This window comes from Pleurodeles waltl, chromosome 5, assembly GCF_031143425.1.
Source record: "Pleurodeles waltl isolate 20211129_DDA chromosome 5, aPleWal1.hap1.20221129, whole genome shotgun sequence".
Lineage (NCBI taxonomy): Eukaryota > Metazoa > Chordata > Amphibia > Caudata > Salamandridae > Pleurodeles > Pleurodeles waltl.
The window spans coordinates 262,690,693-262,705,275 of NC_090444.1; the positions used below are offsets into that span (position 1 = coordinate 262,690,693).

Genomic DNA, 14,583 nt, shown 5'->3' on the forward strand with positions numbered 1-14,583 from the left:
AAATCCATCAATGTACTAGTAAGATCTGTTTGAACCCCCTAGATCATTAGTATAAAGCTTATTACCTATATACATTAATAAAGACCAAACCCATCTGTGCCCAGTGGACCATTGCTGTTAGTTGCGGGGTCTAATACGTAGCTTTCCCCTCTCTATTATATGCCTCTATCCCTCATGCTTGCAATTTTATCGCTAAAGGTAATATATGTCATCCAGTCTGGATTTTTTACAGTGTGATAATCTAGTTTTTTTAACAGAACCGAACAACTCACCATCAGCTCAGTGCTTGCTTCATTCATAATGTACACGATTAACTTCTCACTCCCTATATTTGTCCCATAAGCAAGACACAATTTTGATAAAATGAAAATTAAGTTTAGATTATACATAATAACCCAATTTAAGCAAAAATAATGATGCACACCACTATAGATCTGCTTTCTCCATTATCAGATGTGCTGAATATATTCCTTAAACGTACACAAGGCAATAATATTAGCCATAATGACATTATACTAAAGGTGCACCCGTATGTGTTACCTTTGGACATACTCCGAGCACTACCATAAACATATGCACGCAGAAGAGCGAATCTTAGTTATCCTAAGGGGAACTCACCCCTCATATGTGCACTTACCCCGCGTTGTCTGTAATCAGTTATGATCGGTCCATTAGCCGATATTCTTACCCGAAAAATAATTTTCGCTATGAGAAGCTCGTTAACGCTAGACACGCTACAGCCGTCTCCATACAAACATATGTACACATAAAATCAAATCTTTTTATTCCTAAGGGGAGCTCACCCCTCAAATGCGCACTTCCCCCATTTCATCTGGAACCAGTGTACTCACCAGAACGCGCTCCTCTGTGAGAAGCTTGTTACCAGTAGACATGCTGCAGCCGCCTTCACGCCAAATCTGACAGTAGTCCAGCTTCAATCTCCTGTGTAAAAAATTATTAGACATAGAGCTAGGACTATCCATGCTAGGTGTTTTCCCCGGTCTAATCTACAAATATCGCCATATTGCCAAATCTAGTCTATTTTCAGTCTTGTGTATAAAAGATTCTTAGATATAGACATAGGTGTATCCACAATAAGTATTACCTTCGGTGTAGTGCACAAATATCACCATATTTGATTCTGTAATCATCACACATCAGAAACGAAAATAAGCAAAACATAACTAGACCTTTTATTTCACTTGCGTGCTATCTTATCCAATTAAAAACCATGGCCAAATCTAAATACACATCAAAATAAATAACCAGTATAACTCATCTCACATATGCGCGCTGTCTCTCTGATTGCTCTGACAAGTTATACTGTATCAGTGCATGAGCGTGTGCCCAGATATTGTGTCTCTGCATGAACTACGTACAAATCAAATCTTTTGGCTTTTTTAGAGCTTGTTTAATCACAGCTTATTCTCTGAGATAAGTGAAATTGATGCTAGATACTATCCTTTTTGGAAATCTTGAGAGAGTACCTAAATGTGCAAACATATTGGTTAAGAGAAGTGTAATTTGGATTAAAGAAAGAAATCTAAGAAAAAAATATAAATTGTGATCAGTTCAATGTAAAGTACAGGAACTCGTATGTAAAAATGAAAGATTAAAGGAATATATCTCCAGGGTGAGCCATGATTTAATTATTAAGAAAGTGAGCTTATATGGTACCTTGCACTCCTCGGTAGTTGTAAATTCAGCATTTTTTTGTCAAACATGATCTGTTAGACCGGACATGTATGGGCAATATATATAACTTGAGAACAGTCGAATGATGATTCCACCAGTAAATATTGCTGATAACCTCGCATGTTTTACGGAGGCTTGATGTTTTTAAATTCTGAAGCCAGGTGTGTTCTTCTGCAACATATATCGAACACTTTGGAGAATGGCTTCATTGCAACATTTGTTAACATATTTTTCAGTGGTGCGCCGGGAAAAATTATCCACTCTTTTCAGTTCAACAAAACTGAATATTTTAAATAGGAATGTTTTTTAATGTATACCTATGTATGTACGTTGTGCAACTTGTGCCCCTACCCGGATGTGGTTAGTATGATCATTGTGTAGCTTAAGCCTCAACTTGAATTTTACTTAGAATCTGAAATTCTTAAAAGCCAATACAAATATTCGATATATTTAATGATGGGTGTTTGTTCAGTGCACTACGTTATTTTTTCTTCTTAATATAGACTTCTTCGTCAGAGGTTATCCACAAGATGGATGTCTCTCCGAGGTCACAGTGCTGCAGACTGTGTGCGCATTTATCTCACTGTCGCAAGAAAATGGACATTTTTTGGTGCCAAACTGTTCTCTGCTAAGGTAAGCCACTGCTGGAATAATGCATGCGTTCTTTGCTGTTGGTCATCCGGGCCTTGTCTTTTTGTGTGTATTTAAGACTAGTTATTTCAAGATAGGTTGATATTCAAGGTACATTTTTTGCACACCTCATGCGTTTTTACAGCACCCACACAACTAAAACCTTGTTCAATGAGTTTGTGATTAGATCACCCATAAGGAGACACCCGGGCCACCAAATTGCTGGTGCAGGAAATCCCGAGAGTATGGCGTTTCCAGACCGAAAATTCACAGGTCTGGTAGTGCCAGACGTGGTTTTACCAGGTGTGGATCTGAACAGGGCCGGCTTTGATGCCGGTGGCACCCTGGGCAATAGTCTATTTTGGCACCCCCCCCACCGCATGACCACCTCCTCGGATTCACTCACTACCACCCAGCAAATGTACCCCTCATCTCTCCATAGCCCCCCTTTCACATACATTCATTTGTTTTAAACTGCTTGTAAAGGCTGACTTTACTAATACACTCAGCTATCCACATAAAATGTAGTTCTGTTCTTTGCAGGAGGCATACTACGCCTCTCAGCTACTTTATGGCGAGTCAAACCTGCCACTAGACAAAACTCCCATCCCTCTCCCTAGCAGGAATGTTAATGACAAGAGGTATCTTGACATGAATTGTTTTCTGAAGGCCGGACGTACAAGGAACTTTTCAGCAGGTGCTTTTAAATCGCAAGTTTAATAATTTATTGCTAAACACAGCGCCTGGCAGGCAGAGACACAGACTGCCCCCCTTCCTCCCTCTACAGCACTGAAGGTGGAACAGGCATAGACCACAGTCTCCCCACCACCAAGACTCCCTCCCTTATCCTTGGAGAACCCCACCTGATCTGCACAGGTTGCCACTCAGATATTTATCATGTATTCACAGAAGGTGGCAATTATTTGCGTTGAATCAGGGGGAAGTTCAATTCTGGGTCCCACAAATTATTTTCCATTCTAGGTCATTTTCTTTGTAAACTATGTTAACTCATTGGGCGATATCATCGGAATTGTTCATTCTGGACCAAGTATATCCCTATGAAGTTAACAGCGAACATATAATTGAGGAACTATGCATTTAAATGCTATATTATTTTCTGAAGGAATTTTGTTTTTCTGTATCTAAGCTCAAGATACATCAGATGAATAGACACATGTATTACAAATTAATGTATATTACAATAAAAAGTAGAATGCGTAGCAAGGTATCTACTTGCTCTACATATTTGCAAGTAGAATGGAAGTAAAATTATCTGGTCAAATTTGAAAGAAGGACTTGGAATTTTATTGTGGAAAATCTCACAACTAAGCAAGCAATAATAATATACCATGGGCACCATTACATGGTCCAAGCTGAGCCCCGTGAAGCTGATTATGAGGATTTCGGGATCTTCAGTAACTAGGAGTACTGGATGTAGAAAAAAAGTACCCTCTTTTTGTCATGGTTACCTCCACTTTTTGCCTACTGTGAGTGTGTTTTAACTATGTTCACTGGGATCCTGCTAACCACGACCCCAGCGACTGTGCGCTCTCCCTCTAAATGTGGATGCTTAGGACTTAGCATACCCAACAATTCGCATACTGGTGCCCCCATATAGGTCCCTAGTATGTGGTACTTAGGTACCAAGGGCATTGGGGCACCGAGGGTTCCCCACAGGCTGCAGCATGTATTGTGCCACCTAGGGGAGCCCATGCACAATATGTCTGCAGGCCTGCCATTGCAGGCTGCGTGAAAAGATGCATACACCTTTTTACTACAGGTCTGTAAGTCACCGCTATGGTAGGCCCTCTTAGCCCAGGGGCAGGGTGCAGGTACTTGTGTGTGAGGGCATGAGCAGAGGTCCCCCAAAGAACTTCAGCTCCATTTCACTGGACATCATAAGTGCGGGAAAGCCATTTTACCCGTGTACTGGACACAGCACTACCTGTGTCCAGCTACATAATGGTAACTCCGAACCTGGGCATGTTTGATATCAATCATGTTGGAATCATACCCCAATACAGTTGCCAGTATTGACTGTATGATTCCATAGATCCTTAAATGGCATTGCTCATACTAGTCTTCTGGGGTTTTTTGGACAGCCCGTGCTGCTGCCACCCCTCAGACAGGTTTCTGTCCTCCTGCTGATCGACCAGTTCAGGGAGAGGAAGGCAGAACAAGGGATTTCGTGTGGGAGAGGGAGGTAACACCCTCTCCCTTGGAAAAAAGTGTCACATGGCTTGGGAGGGATAGCCTCCCCAAGCCACCGGTATGCTTTGAAGGGCACATTTGGTGCCCTTCTTGCAAAAACAGGTTTGCACCAGTCCAGGGACCCCTGGTCCCTGCTCTGGCGCAAAACTGGACAATGAAAAGGGGAGTGACCACTCCCCTGTCCATCACCACCCCTGGGGTGGTGCCAGATCTCCTCCAGGTGGCCACTTGATTCTGCCATCTTGTAGCCAGAGGCCCCTGGGAGCATCTGAGTGGCCAGGTCAGGCAGGTGACGTCACAGCCACCTCCTGATAGGAGGTCACCCTGCTAGGTGGCCAATCCCCCGTCCTGGGCTATTTAGGGTGTCCCTCTCAAGTAGTTCCTCTGATTCAACATGCAAGATTCCAGCAGGACTCCTCTGCATCGTTTACTTCATCTTCTGGCCACCTGGACTGCAAGTGGACTCTCCAGGAACTGACAATCTGCAACTCCAGCGACGTCTCTGCTCTGCAACATTGTTTCTCCGGCTCCTTCCAGCAACTGCAACATTTCTCTGGCTGTGCATCCTCTGAGGATGATGAGTCCTCAGCCTGCACAAGAAGTAAGAAGGAATCTCCCTTGGAGTGAAGGAATCACTCCTCTGCATCCACAGGCACCAACTGTAACGACGACTGGCTGCGTGGATCTTCTCTTCTCCGGAGCTGCGTAGATCCTACATCACAAGTGGTGGTCTGGAGTGGTCCCCTTAATTCTTTCTACCAGCTGTCTAACTTGGAAGATTGGAAGCCCTTGCCTCTCCTTGTAGGACAGTACCCATATGCACTGCGACTCTTGCAGCTACCAATGCTTGTTTGTTTCTTCTCCAAGGGATCTTCAGGCTCCGTATAGCCCCGGCCCCCAGCACTCCTTCCTGTAAAGCACAGTCTCCTGCCTGCTGCTCCAACGACGTGGACTCCTCTTCAGGTGTGCTGAGTGGGCCTCACTGCGACTCCTGTGTCTGCTGTCCGTGGGTCACCTGTGGGGGCTGCCTCCTCTTCTTGTGACTCTCCCAGCTGCTGAGGGTCACTTCGGACTCCCCTGCTTGGGTCAAGTCCCCTGGGCCTTGCTAGATCTATTCAGCCTTGCAAAACCTTCCTCTTCGACTCTTGCATTTGCCAAGGCCTGTTGGGGGTTTTCAAGCACCACTGACTGACCACGACATGACCGCTGACGTGGGGCATCACTCGAAGTACTTCTTGGACTCCTCTTCTGCTCCTGACCTGCACTGCTGACTTTCTTCATCCACCATCGACCTGGTCCTGCAGCCACAGAAGGGGGGGGGGGTAGTGGCTCCTGTCACAGCAGAATACTCCAACTCGAACTGGACTTAGTCCCCTTCCTTTGCAGGTCTTCTTCTTTCAGGATCCACATTTGCTTTTTTCCAGTCTTGTCTGGGTCTTGCACAGTCCTTTTTCCAAAGTCCTACTGTTGGTTTTAGGGAAAACCAGGTACTTACCTCTTCTCTCCTGGTCCCTAGGGGCACCCTGGTACTTACCTTTTGTGGTCCCTAGTTCCTCCAGCTCCTCTCTACTGATTCCACTTCCTTGGGACTGCCTTTCACATTCCACTTTTTTTAGTATATGGTTTGGCCCTCCCCGGGGCCCTCACTGTTTGCTATTGCTTTTACAAATGCCTATTGCTTCCTATCCTATTTCCTGATCCCTAATGTATATATAATAGTGTGTTTACTAACCTCTAATTGGGGTATTAACTATACAGTATTTTAGTATTTGTGTTACCATAATAAAGTACCTTTATTTTTGTAACACCATGGGGTTCTTTTATGTGTGTAAGTGCTGTGTGACTATAGTGGTATTGCATAAGCTTTGCATGTCTCCTAGATAAGTCTTGGCTGCTCATCCACAACTACCTCTAGAGAGCCCTGGCTTGCTAGACACTATCTACACTTCACTACTATGGGATATGTGGTATAAGGTGATACCAGCATAGGTGCTCACCACACACCAGGCCACCTTTCTACAGTACAAGTATTTCTTCAAGATTCAGCTGCTGAAAGCAGCCAGTCACCTGGGGAAATATCATGCCAAACATTTGGGAATCAGTGCAGAACACTGATTCTTGCAATTTCTCCCCCAAATCCCATAATCAGCAGCATTCCCAAACATCAGAATTATTGCTATCCAAGTATCAGTGACTCTGTTTCTGGGAATACAGGACCGTATGGCACCCAACTCATAATGGAGCAGCAGGGACACTTTTGGGCAAGTACAGTATAAATAAGGTTCAGAGCAGTGGTCATTAACATACTCATATAGCCGTAGAGACAAATGAATATTTTTAGTACTACAGTCACAATTGATCAAATACACCTATTGGGTGTTTGAATTACGGCAATAGAGGTTGCATGTGATTTCGACAAAAACAGCTTGAGAAAACCTGTACCTACAACTATTTAATGATGAACCCTGTTCTTTGAAATTTTCTACGGGAATGGAATTTTGCAGGTTGATGAATTAAACTACATAAGGGCTTTAAGGTCTGAAAAATACCACCTGTAGTTCATTGTCCCCTGAACCACATTGAATCTTTTTTTTCCTATCTTTCTCAGGGGTCGCTTCCGAATGTGCCATTTACTCTCCCTACTTTCGCCATATGTACTCATGGCATTTTGTTCAATCCCTGCAGAAGGGCCTTTTATCTTACCCCTTCTTGTATTCCGTAATCCTAGCGTGCCTCTCACTTTCTAGTGTTTAATTTAAAAAAAAAGGCAGGCGCCATATATATATTTATATCTTGAGAGCCATCTTCAATTGCTGCCACTACACTTTCGCAAGTTCTTGGTCATTCCTGCTTTCTGTTTTTGTCCTATCTCTCCCTTCCTCCCTAATTCTCCCTTTGTGATTGGTATTTCACTTGCTCTGTACCAAAAGCTAATGATGAAAAATAAGTCCTAGTCACCAAAAATAAATGCAGGTGCTCACCATCTGCAACCATATGCCCACTGCTCCTGTTGTCAGCTGCTTGTAGCTTCTCTTCATTGCCACTGGGGTTGGGTATTTTTTTAAACTGTCAGTTCCTGATGACGTTTCCTCATTGCCACTGGGGTTGGGTATTATTATAATATTTCAAGCCCCATGGAGCTTACATCACTGCCACCAGGGATGGGTATTCTGTTTTTAAGTTGATGACAACGAAACCTTCCAGCATGTACAGTAAGATCAGTGTTAATGATGAAGACAGACAATTTGGATGTGGTTGAGTTGCTTGGATTATCCACCAGGAGCATCAGATTGCTCAGAAACATATTGCTAGAGGACGGGGATATACATCATAAATCTTTCAACAAAGGAGAGGTTGTTTCAGAAAGGATGAAGTGAAATATGTAACTTGGTGAGGTGGGTTGGTGCTTCAGTTCCAGCACCAACCCTGTGGAAAAGGATGGTGTCTGACCTTCATTTCTCATATAAACAAAAACTGGACTCTAATGATGGCAAGGAAGCCTTCATTATTATAATCTTGCATTTGTTTATACAGCTTTATAAAAATCAAGTTCCGGAAAGGAATCTGGAGCGTGTAAGTTTGCTTTCTGCCTTTTGTGTATATGCAAGGGTGCATTCTAGCAAGGTTATTGCCAAATGTCCGGCTTTAATGTTGTTACTCGTGCAAACACAAGCATGTACACATCTACATAAGTGAATGCTTTTGCTTGTTCATACTAGCATATTTTAGCTAAACCTGGTAAATTGCACTTTGGATGTTTGTGCCAAATCATAGTCTACATTTGTTTCTGTGCCACAAAATGTCTTCGGTATACAAACAAACACAGGATTACAGTGAAGGTTCTCTTGCTTTCCGACCATAATTTTACAAAGGAATGAAGAAACAAAACCAGGACTATAGTGAAGGCAATATATTGCTAATGCATATAAGCCAAGCCATGCATACATGTGTGCTGCTGTGGGCATGTTTTGCATTAGCTCCAGATTTATTGGCTTTGCCAATTTATGATTTACTTTTAGCTATTGTACATAGATATCCCATGGTTCAATAACAGTTCTATGTTGGGTTTGGAGGTTTTTGGGCCAATTAGACCGTTATCAAACTTACCACCACCAAAAAGCAAGTAGATTGTACAGTGTAAATAGATAAACACTAGTTTTGATGGTCTTCCGTGCTGTAATGATCATCTGTGATCTCCTATAACAATACCTATACCAAAGCAGGACTGCAAGAACTTATAATAAGGGATGTGTGTGAAGGTAAAAATTAAAAATGTCATATTTTATAGTATATGTTAATGAACTGTGGTCACCTGTTTGAGGATTGGTATTAAAAAATATTTTTTTTGTTTCCATTGTCTTGCTTACATAGCCTTTGGCTCCATCACCACTGGAAACCACCTTTACATGGCTGGCTGTTCATGAGGACGGCATTAGTGTCCTGGAGTATAGCTCTATGGTAAGAAAGTATACACACTAAGCTATGAATCTTCATAATCAACATTTGTACAGCATTTAATAATTGGACGGCCAAAAGCGGTTTGCAGCTGTGATGTCATTTTAGAAAAACAGTTTTAAATCCATGTTTCTGATTTACAAAATGTAAAGGGTTTTCGTTCACATACTTTTTCGTGTAAGTAATTTTTCTCCCAGGGGCACAAAGTAGGGGTTCCAGGTGTGGTATGTCCTTAAAAGTTGGGAACACAATAAATATACTTGTGTGTGGCACTATTTCCTGTCCTATAGCAATCCTGGTTGTAGCTTTATGTCTGTTAAAGGGAGGCATAAATCAATTTTGACTATGGAAATGGGAAGAGAACATGCATCAAAATGAGGCAGAGATTTCCCCATTGAAGAAAAAAACAGTTCACAGTATATTTGCACAAATATGTCGCAGTTTTGCATACCTACATTTATAGTATATTCTTAAAAAACAGTGGTTTGTATTGACATCACAATATCTCAGAACAAATGCAATATCCAAAGCAACAATAACTGTAAACAATTACTATGTCCATGGAATTATTCCCTGGAGCAACAATAGCTCTAAACAATACCAGAACAAATACAGGTAATAATATGGCCATCACTCAAAGTAATTTGTTTTGTGATATTTTATGGCATATTACCACAGTATACATGATTATACAAATAAAAAGATTAAGGCCCTCATTACGACTTTGGCAGTCTTACAAAAAGACCGCCGAAGCCGCGGGCGCCACCATACCTGGGCTGAGAGAAGGGGAGGCTGGGCACACCTGCATATGTAAAGCATTTGCCCTGGCCTCACACAAAGGGCTTGTTTACCCCCATCTGATGTCTGGAGTTTGTGGTGGAGGAGAGAGGGGACAGTCCTAGAACCAGTTTTAACTCATTGGAACCTCTTCTCCCCGTCTTTGAAATTGCTTTGCAAAACTGAGTATAAGTACAGGGGATTTTCCCCATGTAAAACACAAATGGAACATTCTTGAAGAACTGGACACACAATGCTGCTGGAGGGACTGACTAGGAACAGCCTTGGACTGCTGCTGCTGTTCTGACCTGCGACCTACTGGGTCACTAGGAGAAACTGTCACTGACTGCATCCACCTTGTGCTGGCTGCGGTTAGACCATGCCACCCTGTATTTCACTTGTGTCCCCAGAGGCAGGGTGCTGTGGCCCCTGCCCTCTGCACCATTGGCTTCCTAGCAAGAGGACAGCACTGTGTTTGAAGCCATTGTGTTGGATCCAAGCGCCTGGTGAGTTCTTTTATTTATTTACTTTGCGCCTTGAGAGCTCCTTGTTTCTCTCAAGTGAGAGCACTTTCTTTGTTCCTGCTGCTGAAGAAAATCACTGCCGCGTCGTGGGCAGCTCGTATTTTCAAAGTGCGTCTGAAGTGCACTGTGTCTGGTGCCCCCACGGCATGGAAAACGAAGCTTGGAGTGAGCGTGTTCCTGGATGTGCCCCCAGGGCGAGTCGTGCTGAGAAAAGCACCCCCGGGGCACCGCCAGGCCCTTCCTTTTGCTAGAACTCAGTGCTGCGGCCCAATGACTGCAGAGAGGCTCGCGCACTTCATTGGAGGCCCTCTGCTCCACCGGACCCCATCCAGTTGGTGTGCATTGTGGGCACAGTGGAAGCCTCATTGGAGGCCCCCCGCACCGCTGGCCCCTTTATTGTTCACAGGGGCCCCCCATCACTGTTGGGCCCGTGCAGTGGCTCAGGGATCAAGGGTGGGGAGGAAGCCTTATCGGAGGCCCCCCACTCCATCAGGCCCCCATCCCTGTAGTTAGGCTCGCGGGTGGGGCAGAAGCCTCATCAGAGGCTCCCCGCGCCACTGGCGCCCCCCCCCCAAAGGGTACTGAGAACTCAAAAGCAGGCCAGGGTGGTGACCCTCGACGGAGGTCCCCAGCCCTGCCAGAATTAACCCGGCATTGCTGCAGGGCAGAAACCAGAGCAGAGGCGCTCCACGGTTGGGACATGGACATCCCCGTTTTGCCCACACTGTTTGATTGTGGCACCTCTAGAAATATGCTGATGAGGATATGGACATATGAAAATGTTCCATGCTTTGCATAATTTCAGTGATGATGTCTGGGCATGTGTTTTACTATGACTCATGCATTGGTGGGTATACGTTTTTTATTACTTGCCATGTGTTCTCTGATGTTCTGATGTTCCTTTTATGGGCATTTATGTTTATTATGTTATGTGCATTCTTTTTAGTAATGTTTTCCTGACTACTGCTTATGTTGCAGAATAATCAGTAACTTATGTGTTCTATGTGACTACTGCTGGCTCGCAGAGTAATAGTACTGTGTAATGTTCTAACAACTGTTGGGTAGCAGGGTATTACTGACGTGTTTGGTCTAATGATGTTGTGTACAATATAGTTTATTTTTATATAACTTGTGTTGTGTTTCCTTTGTGGTGCAGATAGTGTGTCACATGTGTTGTGCAAATGCTTTACACATTGCCACCGGGATAAGCCTGACTGCTCATGCCAAGCTACCAAGGGGGTGTGCAGGGGTTATCTTGGGAGTGTAACACCCTCGCCCTGACTATAGTGGATGGGTTCTGCCTGGCTTAGGTGCATACCCTAGCAAACCAGACACCCCATTTCTAACAATATTGTTTTGATTTGGTCTGAAATTGAAGACACACTTCTGTGTTCTATGGAATATTTGAATGGGTCACAGAAAGACCTCACATTTACATGTTCTCCCAATAAAATAGAGATTGCTTTCCTTGATCTAACCATTTGACAGGACAATGAGAAGCTATAAATCCCCCTCTGCAGGAAACCAACATAAAGGAATACATATCTCTCCAGTAAGAGTTTTCATCTGAGGCTATATACTGTATATAGTGTCCTTTTGGATTGATACATATAGAACAAACCTCAGCACCAGTGAAGACCAGGATATGCCAACACCAAAGTAGGATTAATTGCAAAGTGGTCAGTGTACCTTTGTTAACATACTCTGTGGAGCAAAGTCGCTCAGTGGAGGATATCACATGGCAAGGTATTAATGTGGAATACATCCTAGAGAGAGGTGGTGACCTCACTCACATACTGCAGAAGATTGAATGCAAATAGATTGAGCAGTGTGATTCAGTATTCCAAGGAATGAACACTGTTGAAGAGTGGCATACATATGTAGTTAAATTAAGTATATTCCTAATTCAACACAGCATGAATTCTGATCTGCCCCCTTCCCCATCCGCTTTGGTCAAACTTTGGAACCAGTTTGTAAACTATGAACCTTAATAGGATCTGCACATATATAGCTGTTTTGTCTGACTCTATATTTTATAGGATCATCATTAGTTGATGCAGTGTATTTTGCTCCTCTATTTATAGGTATCACTTACAATCATCATTCAAGTATTTTTGTGAAGTTACATCAGGGATAGAGGTACTGGTTCTGAAATATAGAATATGTGTGAAACAAAGGTTGTATGGCATTACAATTCATATATATATATATATATATATATATATATATATTTTTTTTTTTTTTTACATGGATGGAGAATTTGTGGCCTATCATTTTCCTTTTTTTCTCCTCTGTGGAATGCATGCGTTCCAAGCCTCATTTTGGTCCCATTCATTGTCGGGAGGAAGCACACTTGTGCATCTTCACTCGGACACTGACAGAGGCACTGATGGCAGGGCGGACTCATGCTGCTCTTGTGAGCAGCTGCTCTGTCCGAGGATCTATTGGGATTCCCACCTGAAGAATAATGTCCTCTGGCCTTCGGATCATTTTTAACCCATTGAAGGTTCTCTGTTCTCCATGTTTACTCAGAGGTGAGTGATTTGACTAAAGAATCAATTATTATATTTGCACTTGTGATTTAGGAATTTTATTGGTTCTTTTAATTTTTTTGTTTATTCTCAAAATATTCTTTTTGGGTCCCTGACTGAGTACTTTATTTTTTATCGGACCTTTTGTTATTTTTCACAGGTATGGGTCTTTGAGTATGTGAACTACAGCGAAGGCTGCGTATCAAGGTACAGGGGTGTCATTACTGATTATCTTAGGCACGTACCATAGCTATCCTTATCCATTGTTAAGGAAGGTATTTTATCCACTCTTCTAGGTAGTCCCTCTGTTAATTGTACTGATGAGGCCCTGTATCCACAACAGGTTCAAAACATAGTTAACATGAAATAAGCAAACAAACCTACCAAAATCCTAATTCAGGAATAGGTGCGGATTTACAATAATTCTTGAATTTAATTAGTACACTTTGTTGTTTGTTGTCTACCGAGCACATTTTTTCTTACTTTCTTCTTTGTTGCAAGTGTGAATAAACTGTAACAACTTTGATTTAGTGGTTCTTTCTTCACATGGGACATAGTGCACTTAATCTTTTTCTTTGTCTAATCATGTATACTGTGGTAATATGCTATAAAATATCACAACACAAATGACTGAGTGATGGCCGTGTGGTCACCAGTCTTTGTTCTGAAATTGTTTAGAGCTATTGTTGCCCCTGGGATTAATTCTGTGAACATAGTAATTTTTTACAGCTATTGTTGCTTTTGATATTTGATTAATTCTGAGCTATTATGATGCCAATAAGAACCACTGTTTTAAAGAATATTGTATGCCCTGGTTCCCATGGACTAAGGGTCGCCCTTGTTTTTACAAGAGATAAATTTACACCGTGGCACGCAGAAGTGCCTATACATAGTCCTATATATGTGATTTCAGAAAACATTCCAGGAGCAGTAATTGGAACCAGCAATGGTCACAGGTTCCTAGATGTACTTCTTCAAACGGCTAATCATTCCAAATAATAGGAAATGTATTCCAAAGTTAGGTGGGAACCTACAAGAGTAAATTTCCAGTTTTTTTTCTTTTTTTTACTGTGGTCATATACTTTTAAACATCAAGGAGCAATATGCTGAGACCCTTCACCACAACTACCTATATGCGCTAACCCTGGATGTCATACATATGCTTGTTCTAGTTAGTACCTTTCTTAATACTGCAGTGATGGAGGGGGGACAGTGGCAGTTAGATGGGGAGAGGGACGCCCACTGTAGAATTACCTGGAAGGACCAAGGAGCTAGCTTCCCAAATGACCCAGAGGGCAATGAAAGGCTGCTGTCCTCTCGCCTGTCTGGGCTGAGGCTCTGCAGAAGGATGCACTGCCCGCTTCCAGGGCTGGAGGCAGCTACCACAGAGGGGTCCAGACCCAGGAATCTCCCCGTCGGTCCCTAGGGAGAAAAGTAAAGCAACTGCAGTTTCTGCAGCTGATTGCTGCAAAAACCGACCTGAGTTTGGGTAAAACTTCACTGCATCGCTCCATCAGCACCAACGCAGCAGCTGTTCAACGACAGCAGATTCACAGCCTGCGTTGACTCATGACACTGCTCTGTGTGGCTCGGAGACTATGCATTGTATTCACCTCAGTGGACCCCGCCAACAACGCAGTGACCCGACTGCATGGAAGATATTGAGTCATCGTGCCCTCAATGGTGACGCTTTGCTCCATCAAAGTTGCTACCAATCAAGCTGTGAGTAAAATTAAGAAGACAACATGACTCTGAACTCC

At 43.0% G+C, this 14,583-nt stretch overlaps 1 protein-coding gene across 2 annotated transcripts in view; it reads left to right on the forward strand.

The window, feature by feature from the left end:
• PLEKHH2 (pleckstrin homology, MyTH4 and FERM domain containing H2) overlaps nucleotides 1-14,583 on the forward strand; it is an 812,518-nt gene that overhangs the window by 733,520 nt on the left and 64,415 nt on the right. For both annotated transcript variants that reach the window (XM_069233993.1, XM_069233994.1), the window contains 2 exons: nucleotides 2,199-2,328; nucleotides 8,908-8,994. In XM_069233993.1, the coding sequence (XP_069090094.1) occupies nucleotides 2,199-2,328; nucleotides 8,908-8,994 (217 nt within the window). The remainder of the gene's footprint in view (nucleotides 1-2,198; nucleotides 2,329-8,907; nucleotides 8,995-14,583) is intronic.